The sequence below is a fragment of the Talaromyces stipitatus genome, genomic scaffold, assembly GCF_000003125.1.
Source record: "Talaromyces stipitatus ATCC 10500 scf_1105507295523 genomic scaffold, whole genome shotgun sequence".
NCBI lineage: Eukaryota > Fungi > Ascomycota > Eurotiomycetes > Eurotiales > Trichocomaceae > Talaromyces > Talaromyces stipitatus.
Window position 1 is genome coordinate 4,413,707 of NW_002990113.1, and position 14,793 is coordinate 4,428,499.

The 14,793-nt window shown below is 45.4% G+C and overlaps 3 protein-coding genes across 3 annotated transcripts, besides 3 other annotated features; 2 read left to right on the top strand and 1 right to left on the bottom strand.

Moving 5' to 3' along the window:
• Positions 1–53: 53 nt before the first annotated feature.
• On the bottom strand, positions 54–967 carry TSTA_075660 (uncharacterized protein; the record flags this gene model as incomplete). Its single annotated transcript, XM_002341540.1, has 7 exons — positions 54–176; positions 228–247; positions 315–417; positions 475–630; positions 688–722; positions 817–844; positions 926–967. The coding sequence occupies 7 exons, from the start codon at positions 965–967 to the stop codon at positions 54–56; spliced, it is 507 nt and encodes a 168-aa protein (XP_002341581.1).
• Positions 968–4,034: 3,067 nt separating this feature from the next.
• Positions 4,035–5,703, top strand: TSTA_075670 (uncharacterized protein; the record flags this gene model as incomplete). Its single annotated transcript, XM_002341541.1, has 4 exons — positions 4,035–4,066; positions 4,270–4,716; positions 4,764–5,106; positions 5,161–5,703. 4 exons carry the CDS (start codon positions 4,035–4,037, stop codon positions 5,623–5,625), a joined length of 1,287 nt encoding a protein of 428 aa, XP_002341582.1. The 3' UTR covers positions 5,626–5,703.
• A 1,500-nt stretch (positions 5,704–7,203) lies between these two features.
• Positions 7,204–7,233: a microsatellite.
• An 859-nt stretch (positions 7,234–8,092) lies between these two features.
• On the top strand, positions 8,093–10,004 carry TSTA_075680 (uncharacterized protein). The gene is made up of 3 exons (XM_002341542.1): positions 8,093–8,347; positions 8,666–8,950; positions 8,975–10,004. The coding sequence occupies exons 2-3, from the start codon at positions 8,696–8,698 to the stop codon at positions 9,854–9,856; spliced, it is 1,137 nt and encodes a 378-aa protein (XP_002341583.1). The 5' UTR covers positions 8,093–8,347; positions 8,666–8,695; the 3' UTR covers positions 9,857–10,004.
• A 1,267-nt stretch (positions 10,005–11,271) lies between these two features.
• Positions 11,272–12,666: a mobile genetic element.
• Positions 12,659–14,482: a mobile genetic element.
• Between the last annotated feature and the right edge of the window lie 311 nt (positions 14,483–14,793).

Sequence of the window (14,793 nt, forward strand, 5' to 3'; positions counted from 1 at the left end):
ATCTTCCAGATTCAAGATAATGATCTGTCGTTGAACCTAATATAACCACGGGATTAACCCAAAACGACCTGGCTGACCTTGTATTCGACAATGGCCTTTTCTCCAGTCTTGGTAACGAAATGACCCTGACCGACGAAAACTCCGTTCTCGAGGTCCTTGTATCTCTCATCTCCAGTCTATGCAACGATAAGTCTGGTATACAATTATGAGGGGGGCAATCAACGTACCTCAATGTTAAACGAGGTGACTAAAGCCGGTAAAATATATGCATTAGTATATGAATAGACAACCTGTGTTCAAGGTAGGACACATACAGCTATCACCATACGGCGTCTCTGCATCGCCAGCTTGACCTGACAAGGCTTTGACAACGCCCTCGGTCAAGTTTACTGTTCCCTGATAATGAATGTAAATTAACTACATCATTGTCAGCTGCCGATGCATGTATATTCTAACTTATAAAATCCTACTTACTGCATCATCGTCTGTCTTTACCACACCATGGGCATTCAAACGCATATACTTTCCATCGGGATCGTTGCGGATGTAGTCATTGCCAATGCCTTCGAATTTAGCATTCAAGGCTGGGGTAAAGCCGGGTTCTGAGATGACGGTTCCTCCGACCATTGGCTTCATTCTGTTAGTGGGACTATCTCTCTCGAAGAGAAGAGATGATCCATGACTTACCACAACAACAAGAGGCGCCTTGCGGTGATGGCTTCCTACAGGTATGGAAATGTGTCAACACGCTTCATCTTCCTTTCCCACCACAATTCCCCATACAATGTCATATAACTGGAATCTGAGAGAGCATACCAACAGGAAATGGTGCATCAACCGCGACCTGAGTCAAAAGTCAGCATGTATTTCACACCAGAGCTATCGATGCGGAATTCCGAATCATCGATAACGACCCCTCACTTACCCGTACGGTAAAAGCTGGTTTGAGGGATGGGAAGCCGGCCATGATGAATCGAGAAGAGAGAATGAATTACTCAAATGCGAGCTTCACCAATGCTGCTTATACGAACGATTAATTGAAGAAACTGAAGTTGTTGCTGAGGAATTAGAGAAAAAGTAAACAACGAGGGGAAGCTCGGTCGCCCGGTTCGGTTACGAACCTTAGAAGGAGGGGCTCCCGGTCTCGGTGCATCAGGTGCTCCGATTTCTGCGATACATAGAACGATCATGATATTCATTGTTCAGTAGTGATATAATCAGCTAACTACTATAAAACCACGTAGTTCTATACGCCCATATCTTGGTTGATCCTCCTCAGCAGTGGACTTGTCTCGTCAATGGAAACTCCATCATGAGACGATCGTCCTGGTCGTCGACGGCCGGCGTCTTCAATGATATCAACTCTGTCGCCATCTGAACCTCTGAAAAAGATGATTCCCAGACGGCTTCTCCTGCTCCTGCTTCTCCTCTTTCTTTCCGTACACCACCGGATCATCTTACTTAAACCGTGAAGAACCAGAGCAATCAGCGCGATCAGTGCGAAAGAACTCACAACCGCTACAATCACGGATAGGAAATTGCGTGTGCTGACGTTGCAACCCAAACCGCCTGCGCGTAGTTCCCAGCGCTCTTTTGCTCCGAGCGGACAGATATCTGGGTAGTCGATGGGAGCTAAAAGGGGGTATTTGGGACTTGGATTAGGAACACAGGTCGACGACTGCATGTGGTGTTAGCGATACTTGATCAGAGGAAGATTCAAGATGAAACGCCATATGAAAATTCCAGCTGCAAACTGAGCACAAAGATAGCATCCAAGAAGTGAACTTAGCATGTAAAGTTGAAACATACAAATGGACACCAACTACAGTCCAGATCATCTCTCATCGAGATGCAGTCATCACAAGACTGGCGCACCCAGCATCGAAATAGCTTGATGGGGTCGTCATTCTGTCCAAAACTGGAACTATTCGGAGACGCGGTAGACGTGTCTACCAGCTGTGCTGTGGTCATTATGTTTGAATATTATTTCCTTCTCTTTTGGCGAGAGTTCGAATTTAGAAAAGAATCTAGGAACGGGATGAAAGAGAGATTTGAGTGTTGACTTGGTACCTACGTACCGGATTTCCTTTGACACGCCGCGGCTTTCCCTTTCCGTTTTGGTGCTCACTTTGTCACTACTTTTACCGTATATTACAGCTAGGCCTGATATAGACCATGCAGCATAAAACCCACATGTTACGAAGCCAACTTGCAGGAGTGTTAGCACTATTCAGGAAAAGCGCTGTACTGAACAAGCTGTCACCATAGCCTGTCATTTTACGAAAAGACACGCAAGCGGTAGCTAGGGACACAGGCTCTGTCGGAACTTAAACGTAATACCATTTCACCAAAAGGACGCCCTTCAAGGGATTCTGGTATTTTTGTGGTATTTGCGAATCGTTCCGTAGTTCGACTTCTGTATTCTGCTAGTCACGTGATTTTGGCTCCAACAACCATGGGGAATACCTTTGGATGGTAGGAGAATGGTATATGGAAACAGGAAGAGTGATTGGATATACCATGGCTATACCATGGAAAGGTAGGAGAAATGGTAGGAGGATTGATTCAATGATCTATATAAGCACGCTCATTACCATGTATCTAGTCTCGTTCTTCATTGCTCTTTGACATAAGTGACTTGAATACTAACTTAGCTACATTGAGAGTCAGCAAGGCACTCTAACTCGTACGGGCACCAGGCTGTACGGGGGATCTCTTCTACCTTTGTTGTGTTTACTTCTGTTAAGGATATCTTCTCTCTTAAAACTTCATACTCCCCTTATCATTGTTTACTCGTGATAAGTGGAACCTGTGTGTGGTTCAACCAGTCCAACGTTTCTCGACACACCTCTGTATAACGAAAAGCTGTAGTAGTCTACGGCACTAGAAACTGTATCGGCGTATTATTCAAATCTTACGGTCTTTTCTACCAGCTTGAAGGAGAGTCCCGCCGATTTGATAAGAAATGAGCAAACCATCAGGAACATTTTTCATGATTTTAAATTTTTCTACATAAACAGTCCCTTTGTTGGTTTATAGGTGCAATCGAGATTCCTGGCACCGACGCGAACCAAGGAGAGGTCACGTGAAGGTACACGTGACCTCGTCAAGCAAGGACTATATAGACCGCGTCGGGGCCTCATTAAGAGAAGAGAACAGACCATTGAATACATTTGACACCATAGTACTTGGAGTACCACCTGAAGCGCGTGTATGGACGTACGTACATTGTTTTATTGGCTTTATAAGCCAACCCACACCCTTTTTATTTTTCTACAATGATGTTATGGCGCACGGCTGTGCTTGAGACAATTGCTCCTTCCCCTCAAGAAATCGAAAGGGATATTTACAGACGCACCTTTAGATTCTACTACGTAGTAATCTCTTCGCCACGAAATTTGACAGGGTTTTATATTAGACATCATACTCGTAGTATGATCATGTTTGCATCGCGCGTTAATGTATACACGAGCCAATAAGGCTATCCTAGTGTTTGCGGCATTTGCGTCACTTGCGGGTTGATTCGATGTTGAAAACTGTCAGAGCTCATTTTGTATTAATCTACTGCTATAACATTCTGAAATCTGGACTTCGTACTGGAGGATGAGATGAAACTTGGGATTAGATGTAGAAGGCCACACATATAAAGAAAATGGTCAACCCAGAGCATAGAGCTTCTCATTCTATCGAGTGCCACCGTCAATTTGAAGGGACCATCTGAAGAACCTCCCTAGTTGTTTTCATATGACAATCAAATTCTATTAACTGGGCTCGACCCTTAAAACTCAAGCATACAGACGTCCTTATTGTCGGCGCTGGCGCTGCTGGTTGCGGCCACTTTACAAGGGTATGGTATCGATTTCCCCTTACCTGACGAGCGTCCAACAAGGACTCAAACTGGACATGCAAGTAGTTTGTTAATGAGAGATTGCCTTTTAATTTGCAATGACGAAAGTGCTGATCTAGAAAAGCATTTCAACCCCGTACTTAGGAAATATTGCAGACAATGATTCTGCTACATGATCTTGACAGCAATGGCCACCGACTCACAGAAACATCCCTTTAGGTGTGTGATAGCGTGGGAGCGTTGGTTAGAAATTTCATGGGAGCCGAGGTAGTCCATGGTAAATGCTCCATCCTGCAGAAATTTTCTGCTGTGTGAACTTCAGCTAATACTCAGTTGCTCCAAAGCTACACCTTACCAGTATCTTTTCAATACGGATTAAGGTATGACAGAAGCTTCCTTTGAAGAAAATCTTCTGTCCAAAGTGCAAGGGGTGCAGCGCTTCATGGAATTCCTTCATTACGAGAATACAATGAAGATACACCCGAATGGCCGCCCACAGAATACATTAAAAACAATGCCAGCAGCGCCATACAAGTTTGTCTGACGAAGTACATTTTGGGCTCTGATGGGGCACGAAGTGCTATCCGTCAAGCGACGGGGGTGCAATCATCCTCACGGGGCAGCGAAGATGCTTGGGCTGTGGTAGATGTCTACGTTGACACCAAATTCCCAGATTACAGGCGACGCTGCGCCATTCGAACCCCTGATGGCGGTTGTGTGCTTATTCCTCGTAAGGATGAGGGGCTCCGAATCTTTCTTCAAATCGATGAAAATGGCCAGGAGAGCCTCGGCGCAAACGGGCACAGGATGTCGTCTGTGAAAACAGTGCCTTCAAACTCACCAATATCATCCAGTCGCACATTAAAAAGGTTATTCATCCTTATCAAATGAAAATCACGGATATAGTTTGGATCAGCCAATACTGTGTTGCACAACGAGTTGTTCATAAGTTTTGTGATCAAACCCAGCGAGTGTTCCTCCTCAAAGATACATGCCATACACATAGCCCTAAGGCAGGACAGGAAATGAACGTCAGCATTTCTAACTCATATAGAGTAACATGGAGACTGGCACTTGTTCTGAAAGGTATCGCAAACCCAGCATTGCTCCAGACATATCAACAGGAGAGACTTTGGGTAGCCAAGCAGCTGATTGAATCTGATGCCCAGTTTGCCCGTCAAGTGGGCAGAAAGAGAAACTTCAAAGCCAAAACCTCCGCGAAACATGGGAATCGGGGTATGGATTCACAAGTGGTGTGGGTATGAGTACCTCCGAACTTGCTTGTTGATCTGAACGTTCGAACGCCAATCCAGCGCAAAGCGGTGGAGCCACTGACGCCGGGGAGACGTCTGCTTCCAATTGATGCCGTTCGACATATCGATGGAAATCATGCTCACCTGCTCGATGTCATGCCGTCCAACGGCAGGTTCCACTTGTTTATTTTTGCCGGTAACCAGCTTCTTCCGCCGATGATGCTTGGGGATTCTCTGGATTCCTCTCAGTTTCCAATGAGCCTCTTTAACCTTCGACCATTGGAGCTTATGGAACGTTTCCGCCATGAGGACATAACCACGGACCCTGATTCTACCACCAGCAAGCTCTATGTCCTTGACCTTTTCTTGATTCATTCAATAGATCATTTGAGCAATCCATTGGAAGGGCTCCCAGCTCCCTTTTCCACCAAATGGTCGATGAGGGTGTATTCTGATATCAGCGGTGCTGCTCAAAATCAGTTGGGGTTCCTGAAGACTCTGGTCTCCCCGGTATTCCGATCCTAGTTGCAGATTGACTTGTCCACAGACGCACTCTCAGTGTCCGCTCAGTGAGGCTGACTGCGAGCGCCTCACAAAAGCGGTGGCAGCTGAGAAGAGGAAAACCCCCACTCGGCAAAGGAAGTCTGGTACGTATGGTCACCTGACAAGTGGGTGTCTGACGCTAGTCCCAAAATGGAACGTATATAGATCTGATCTAAATTATTTCATCTGTACTCCGTAGATGTTGAAGGAAACAGAAGATCAGCGGATGTATCTGAGAGTAGACATTTTTTTTTATTTATCTCATGTTACCGGCCAATATATTGGAACAATATATGGATATGAAAAGCAGGGTGGTTCGGTCAATCAATTGAGCCGCTAAGCCGACAACTTCCAGACCCTATACATAGAGCGCATCAATGTAGGGGGGCAATCTGTAAGCGCATTTCGGATCGTATGTCAGTTCAGTCTATCCAAGAGAGAGACGTTGAGCACGCTAAGACTTGGGATACGAAGTAGTCAAAGGCAGAGAATTTAAGGCCGAAGCCTTAGGCATCAGGCATCCATGATTGTCTGGGTCAGCAACGGGCCGCGCCCTTTCTGGATCCTCCCTTGCTCCATCCAGACATCGACTTCCATCCTCTTTCACACCCTCTTGCACTCTCCTTTCCCACTCTCTTGCATGTCTAGCTTCGCTGGCACACGGTACCTACATGAGCTGCGCACTTGACGTCCCCAAAGTCCAAATCCAATTTACCAGAAGGCCATCCATAACAGTAATCCGCTAGCCGTCCCTGGCCTAGCTGATAGCCACCGATACGGGCAAACTGGCGGTGGGTATTGGTCATTACGCACTACACAACAGTTTTCTTACAATTTATCGTATGCATGCTGAAAATTGATCATTAACGGAGCAATACGGCATACAGCTATGCACATCCCTGGCGCGTTTCCGCCGGAAATACAGGGCTACTACGTACTTTCGTACCAATAGTACCAAAGTTATCGATGTTGAAGTCACCGTCTTCAAAACGCCACACTCTGCCTAACAACTGTCGAGTATAGCCACAGATAGCATCATGGGGTGGCATTGATGACGATGATTTCCTGCTACGATTACGGAGCCCCTAAAGTCCTGTGGTCGTGCTCAGGAAAAGTCTTGGTGGGACAGCCCGCTGCCACGCTGGCAAGCGCCAGTCTAAAAATTACTCTGGTGTATTGAAATAGGGAAAACGGACTGGTTTAGGTGTCGCGCTAACTTAAACACTGGCGATATCCGATCTACGTGGGATTCACCTGTTCTGAATGGGCTGTCTGACGACTGCTGCTCCACTATCGCCGCGGCTTAATGCCCCCCGGTCCAAGGCTAAAGGCGTCGCGAACAGCTCTGGCTCTGACACGTAGTTCCTGTATGCATACAGGCTTGCGTTTGCCCACCACCGACCCCCCAACTTTTTCCTTGCCAAGGATCGAACAATTGCTTCCACCTTCGCCGTACCAGTGGGAAAGAGATAGCAGAGGCATACAATATTATGACGTGCATCATTTACGGCCTTTAGAGAATTGTGCGGATTAAGGAAGGGGACCAGTTCCTTCTCGAAGTTTTTTTTTTTTTTTTTTTTTTTTTTTTTTCGCTCTTCCAGCAGCTCGGTATTGGATTTCATGCTGACAGCTGTACCCGCCAACTGTCATCGATCAGACACCTGGAAAACAAGGCCATTGACCTAGGAAATCCTTTTCCCCACGGTCAATGGGAGCCAATTGACCGCCTCAATTAGGTCACTGTGGTGTGTTGTCTGCCCCTGCGCATTTTGTCTACTTACGTAGGCAGAGTTGCGGTGCGGCGGAACTGCACTTTTGTGCCTGATTTATTACTATCATACAGCCTGCCACCGCACCATGTCTTCCGGCCTAGCAGAGATATAGTCTTTCGTCGCCTGACAACTCACAATGAATTGCGACTTTCAGAGTCTGTACAGCCACATTTTCTCTGTTCCCTCACTCTCGCCTGGGGATTTGCTCTACGGTATACGATCATTCTGATTGGCGCGGAGACCTCTACGGAATCGACATCTAACAGAGCGAAGACCGAACCACGCCCCGGGGAGCGATCGAAATCTATTGATTGATTGAATCGACCTGAGCTACCAGGTATGTTCCTACCTCATTGGGCCCAACTGTTCAAATTAGAGGCTATCACGACCCGGATCTATTTCAAGGACTTACATAGTCCTATCGTTGCTATTAGGTTTCCATGACGGCCGCCTTACAACCCTATTGAACTTATTAGCGTTGCGCCTGTATATTATCTGTTTCTGCCCACTTCAACCTCATACCACTATTGGTTCTGCAGTTTTACTCTCAGCTCTCTGTGATCACTGTACAAATACTTGCAAAGTTGTGTGCATTTCCGTCAGGTTTTTTTTTTGCTCTGATAAAAATTATCGGAGCTCTGGTTTCGCAACCCACGACTACCATTCCGGATTTCGCGCCATCACCTTTCAAACGATTTTCTACCGAGCAGTGTGAATTATCAAACAACTCTTGAACCGATTTACGCTTCTTTTGCGTATCTTACAGACTGTTCACACTGCGAAGGTTTCGAACGAGTTTGGCGTGTCGCGCTTCTTCCATACACTCAACCCCTTTCGAATACGACAAAGTAACGCCGAACTTTGATTGTTAATTGCGCAATTAATCTATATGAATTACAAAAAATTGCTGATCATAATCTTCAGGGATTTAGGTAAGCGCTTATTTTCCATTTTCGTCCCCCCTGCTCGTTTCACCAGTCTGGTTCCTGACCGCCGCCGGCGGGTTACTCGGCGGCTACATGGTCATCCAAAACAACCACCAATACATAAAACCGTGAATTATCTGCTCGTTATCAGTTTATTTCATTATATTTGGTCGTTTTCTTTGCGTGTTTGAATTTCTGTTGGAGAAGATGGGGACAGAGGACGCGAGCCACTGGGCGTGGCTACCCGAAGAGATGGATGACTCGTTGGAAGACGACTCTGACCAGGAATTGGATAGTTTCGCTAACATGGGTGCTTCTGCACAGGAATTGGAGGTTTCATTATTTGCTATTTGGATGGCCTCTCACGAAGTTGACCAGAAGTATCTGGGCCAACTGGCGGCAAGCACTCGCCATGAAAACCCGTTTCTTTCGAGCATGCTGTACAAGATCCTTGGTCTATCTGTAATATTGTCGAAAAAACTGGTTCGCGCTCGGAAGCTCCGCCGCTTGGACCCGACGCGCGAGACCAAGTCTTTACAGTTGTATTACCATATCGTATGGCTGTCGCGCGAAGGATTGGTGATTGTGGAGCAGTACATATTACCGATGGTACAGGACTATATCCTGCTCAAGGTACTTGCGTACAAATTGCGCGCATCATTTTACCACATTTTTGTGCTTTTTCACAATCAGCCTGCCATCCATACCCCAGGGATATCAAGTCTACCGAGCTCCACCAATCTGCCCAATGGCGTCCGTCATACACCAACAGAGGATCAATCAGATCCAAATCGAGAATCAATATCGAAAACTCCTCCACCCAGTGAGGGTGGGCCGGTTCGGATGCCTTCAGAAAGTAGCGTCAAAAAGGGTCCTCCAGGTCTGAACCCATATCCACCACCTAAACCGGCTGCATCATTTCTACTACCGGCTCTTGACTATACGCAGACAGCGACTCCATGTTTCAGCCATGCAGCAACTCTAGCAGATACGCTGCTCCCCGGGTCGCACCCTCTCCGACTATCTGTCAAACTTGAATACGCAGCATATCTATATGACTGTCTCCACGATGCCGATGCTTGCCGTCGACTAGCAAAACAGACTATTGCAGATGTGTATAATGCGCAAGAAGGGATGGATGATGAAAGTTTTGAGGATGCCGCTGAATTGGTTGCTGTTCTTGGACGAATGGTAAAGCGTGGTGGTAAGACAAGCAGTGCCGGCGGCAGCAGTGTTGGCCGTGATCGTGACCGCTCCCTCAGCAACGACCGCCAAAGTACGACTAGAGGGACCCCACCTCGGCAAACACCACATACGCCTATACGACAGACAACCGCAACGCACCGGAGGACACCTGTCCAGCAGTCAGCTTCACCTACTCTAAGTCGGAAGAACTGCTCTCCTCCCACACCTTCACAAATGAAGGGTAAACCGGTACCGAAACAGTCTCCCTCTGCTGGGTCTGGAGGAAGCACCACACCCAAAGCGCCTGTCCCAATTATCAACCCTATATAGCATGATATAGCATGCGATGCTACCTTCGTATAATTCAGTTTTCAATGCATTGGCGGTGGCGCATGGAGTCAGCTTCTGTTATTTATTTTTCCTCGACCGCTTTCGACTTCAATTCTTTTTTATTTTTGCATTTTCGGAATTGTGCTTCTTGAAATTAGAAAGCATTTTCCATATGCTCAGGAGTACTTGTATGTCGTGTATTTTTTCAACTTTTCTTATAAGTGGCAGTGTATTTCAACCATCTTTTACTTGTTCAGACGTTTATTTTTATTATGAGATAGGGGCCACAATAAACATACTTAAGATGGTCACATCTTAGAGCAGCTAAGAAATTCTTTTAATACATATGTATAATCAAACTGTGAGTGTCCCCTTATCAGTGCACCTACAAACATATACATCAGTGCAACTACCACGCAAATGAATCATGTACATATGTACCTTTGACTAAATGTCTTAATTATTAAAAAGAGTCATGTTACTACTAAATGTCCAGTGAGTCAGTAATAAGCCATGACGTAGATAGTGATTAGGGCATAAATGATCAATGCGGACATATGCGGACAAGCAACGGAGGCTGTCCGCTTCCAAGGTTAGCCATGATTCCCATCCAACCTCGCAAATGGTTCAATGTTATTCCGTGATTATTTTGGCAATGTATAAAATATCCCAAGATTCCACTTGAACATTCTTGTCCGCAAATATATTGTTGGTTTAACTACGGTCCGTATCACGAAGCATAGACGGTAGTAAGGCGCGAACACGAAGCGGCCTAATGAGCCTGACAATATGAAGATATCTTGATTCCTAATATTGTGACTGATCCCCAAGAACGAGGGTGTGTGTGTGTGTGTATTTAACGGCCGTGGTTCGTGACTCGCACGCTTCCCACCGATCCCTACTGGGACATAAGCCGCCGAGGGGTAAATCTCGGGCTTCAGGTCCTATCGGATTTATATACAAATAAGAGACTCTTTGGCGCATTTCCATAGCTGCCGTGGTCTTACAGGGAGGTCCATTTCTGGGTAGGTTTTGAGTATTTGCCAGCTGCAATGGTCCACCTACGCTCCATGACCCATAATTCTACCACCATAGTACTTAAGCAGTGAGTTTTGAAAGAAGAAAGGAAAGAAAGAAAAGAGATACATAAAGGGAAAGTAGGGCTGACTTAGCTAGATGCTAAGGAGAGGTTGGCGAGGACAGATATCCTCAAAGAAACGAGTCTCTGCTAGCCATGTGGCTAGTTTTTATGTTCCCTTCGCAGTACCTAAAAGAAAAGAGATGACTTCAGAAGGGGGTCCAGGAGGGCGGGGGGCTCGTCTCTTAGCTATATAACAGAAGAAGAAATATAGAGGTGCTTTTCGTGCTCCATACCAACAAAGAAGGTAAGCATCATCATGATTAAAGCATTCATGGTAGTCTGTAAAGTCTCCATAACTAGTACGGGCCACTATAATATAGCCAAGGTTAAGTTAGTTAAGTTAAAGCTCTCCAGGGCATTTAGGAGATGTAGTTATTTCTAGATCTTGGTATATCTATGGTGCTACAGTCTGTCACCGTGTCAGAGCAGTAGAAAGGGATTGAGTCTTGGCGTATCTCTTTAGCAAGGCATATAAGGACTTGTATAAAGAGAGGGGGGTAGAGATAGCTCCTTCCTTAGCAGTAAGATCAGCTGCTTCATTCTCAGGGATTTTTGTGTGTCTAGAGACCTATCGGATTTAGATTAATTCACTTTTGGTGTGTGGAAGTCTTTTACGTAGTGGCCAGGTGGCTGCAAGGGTGCGAAAGGATTCAAAGACTTCCTAAAAGGATCCTGTAGAGGGAGATAGAAGGCGTGTAGCAACTTCTAGGTTGTCAAGACAGATCTATAAGTTGGTAGCAAATTGAGCTGTTGGGTATGCTATTGCTGCTTGAGCACTAGCTAGAGCAGCTTCTGCTTTAGCATCAAAGACTTCTTTCCTATGTCCATATGAGAGCGAGGAGCGGAGGAACTAATGGTGTGCTTAAAATCCAATATAGCCACCCCCTGCACGTCTGTCTACTAGCCTAGATCCATCTAAAAAGATTACAATATCCAAGCTAGGGATGGTGCGTTGGAAAGCCATGAAATCAGCTGCTGCCTGTTCCTTAGTGCGTCCCATGGGAGCTCCTATTTAAGCTTAGATATTCTCATAAGACTCGCGAGGGTGCTAGGGAGCGTATTGGAGGGGGTTTATCTGTTTAGAGTTGGGGAGGGCTAGTATACAGCAGGCAAATCAGCTGGTTTGTCAGCCATTACTAGCAATCTGTTCTGCGCGTCTTCGAAGTAGGTGATAAGGATTGAGACGCTGTAGGCGGATAGTTATAAGAAGGGCTATTTGATCTAGTTCAATTTCTGGTGGAGCGAATCCAGACTCTCGATAAAGGACAGGTATTGGGATTGTGCGGGAAACTGGAAGGACTGCTCTTGCGCCTGTTAGTATTACTTTAGTTAGTTTCTTAAGATATTCTCTAACTTGGTTTGAAGTCTAGAAAGGCCTAGGGCAAGTACGTCCTGGCCACCAGGTTTCAGCGCCATAGTATACTTTATGAAGTATACAGGCTGATACAGCCTGCTATAGTAAATGAGGTTTGACTCCTCAGATAGTATTCCCTAGAGAGCGAAGGGTATTAGCCACAGTGAGGGCTTTAGATACTATTTCTTCAATATATTATTTAAACGTTAGTTTTTTATCAAAGAGGATTCCTAGCCATCGTAGATATAGCTGTTTAGTGTTTTCTGATATTGTAATAGATCTAGCTTTCACTAAAAGTGTGCGGGTTAGATCCTTGTGGAAGACTGCAAGCAATGTCTGTTAAGGGGCCGATCTCTCCATCAAGTTGGATCTGAACTGATTGCCCAGTGGCAAAGGAGGCAATCCAGAGAATGAGGTTGGTAGGCCAGCCCTACTCACATAATCTGTAGATCAGTCTGCCGGGAAGCACGGCATCAAAGGCGCCTTTGACATCTAGGGTAAAGAGTGAGGCAGTCATGCCTTAATTTATTGCTTATTCAACATCATGTGTTAGGCATGTGATTAGGTCAGTTGCAGATCTTAGTAGGAGAGCCCCAAACTGTTGCCTTGCTAATACTTTGTGGTGTATAGAGGTCCATACTATATTCCATACCACTAAGCGCTTCAGTCCTTTGCCCAGGACTGAGAGGAGGGCAATTAGTCTGTATGATCTAGGTGAGGACCAATCAGTCTTCTTTGGTTTCTGGATAATTGCTAAAATTGCGTGTTGAAAGTATTTTGGGTGATAGCCAATATTTAGACACCCTTAGTATAGCATTAGTACCTTATCTTTAATCAAAGGCCATGCTACTTTGAGTATGCAGGCTAGGATTTCGTCTGCGCTAGGGGCTGTATTTCCTGCCTGAAGTACTGACTCCTCCACCTATGTCATTGATATGTCTGGGAAGTAGAGACTAGTGGTAGAGACTGCTAGGGAGTTCAAAGGTATATCTCCTACCTTAGCTGAGTTTTAGAGAAGATTGCGGACTAGTATGTCTTATTTCTCATGTATAGCAACTGCTGGGAAGCTGTTAGGTCTCAGTGGATCCTTTAGTGGAGGGCTTTGGAAGGTGCCTATGGACTTATACTATTTACTTACATTGAAGACATTCTTCATTTATGTTACCGTAGAGAGCTTCTCTCGCCAAAATTATTGTTGAGACCATCTAGTTATCCTGCGGAAGTCTGTCTTTGAGCAGAGGCCTAAGCGGTAGTTGTGTAAAGCTTTCTTGCAGTCTTCATTCTATCAAGGTTATCCTATACCTTGTGTCAGGGTTCTCTTAGCAGAGCCTCTATATGCTTCTTGGATTGCAGATGTCAGTTTTTCGGCAAGGGCATCAAAGTCTTCTTCTGTTATGATTGAGCTCTCGATACTAGCAAGATTAGAGGCGAGGAGTGAGAGGAAGCTGGTGTGATCTAGCGTGTCAAATTCAAATCTCAGTTTCTGAGCTGTTTCCTTGTATCTCTGATCCCATAATACAGTGGTAATTAGTGGTTAATGATCTGAGGTTGCATCTAGGTGGCTCGCTATGCTAGTTTTAGCTCCCGCGAGTGCTAGAGGGCTTGAGGCAAAACTGAGGTCTAATATGTTACCCCTTTCATGTATGGGACAGTCTATGTCAGAGATGAGTACTAGACCCTAGAGATCTAGCCAGTTAATAAATGGCTCTGCAGAAGGTGTGGGGCTGCGATGTAGCGAGGGCTGCTATCTGTTGTGTAGTAGATTAAGATCGCCTACGAGTATCGTTGCTTAAGGGAAATATACCTCTGGCAGGGTTGTAAGAGCTTTTGTAGCTTCACCTGCTCTGATGGAGCCTGCTAGGGCGTTATAGATATTAACTATCAGAGCAGACTTTCCTGTAGGCGAGAAAATCTGAAGGAATAGGAGATCTAAGGCCTCTTTAGTGTTAGTTGTGAAGGGGCGAAGCTAGGAGATCCGAATGCCTTTCTTCTTTTAGACATAGGTGAGGACTCGTGGTCGACTACTTATTACCCAACTGTCAGTTGGGGAGAAGCATTCATATGATGGATGTTTTTTTATAATCTGTCAGCTAAGATCTTTGAATGTATATAGTTCTTGGATTAGGATAATATCAATCTTGCTAGTGTATGCTAATGTGAGAGCTATTTCATATGCATCTAGCGCGTGCCCTACATTTAACTGTAGGATTTTGACGGGCGCCTTTTGAGTTAGATAGTGATAGATCATAGCTTCTGTTTAAGAAGAGAGGCAAACCGGTTTTATAGCTGAGGGGTTATAAAATAGACGGCACGTGCTGTAATTGGAGGATCTTCAGTTAGGGCGCGAGGTGGGGGGGTTACTAAACGGAAAGGAGAGATAGTCTTATAGGTTAGAGGCTAAGATGGCATCTCGTTTAATGCTATAGGTGTTTTCTTATGTGC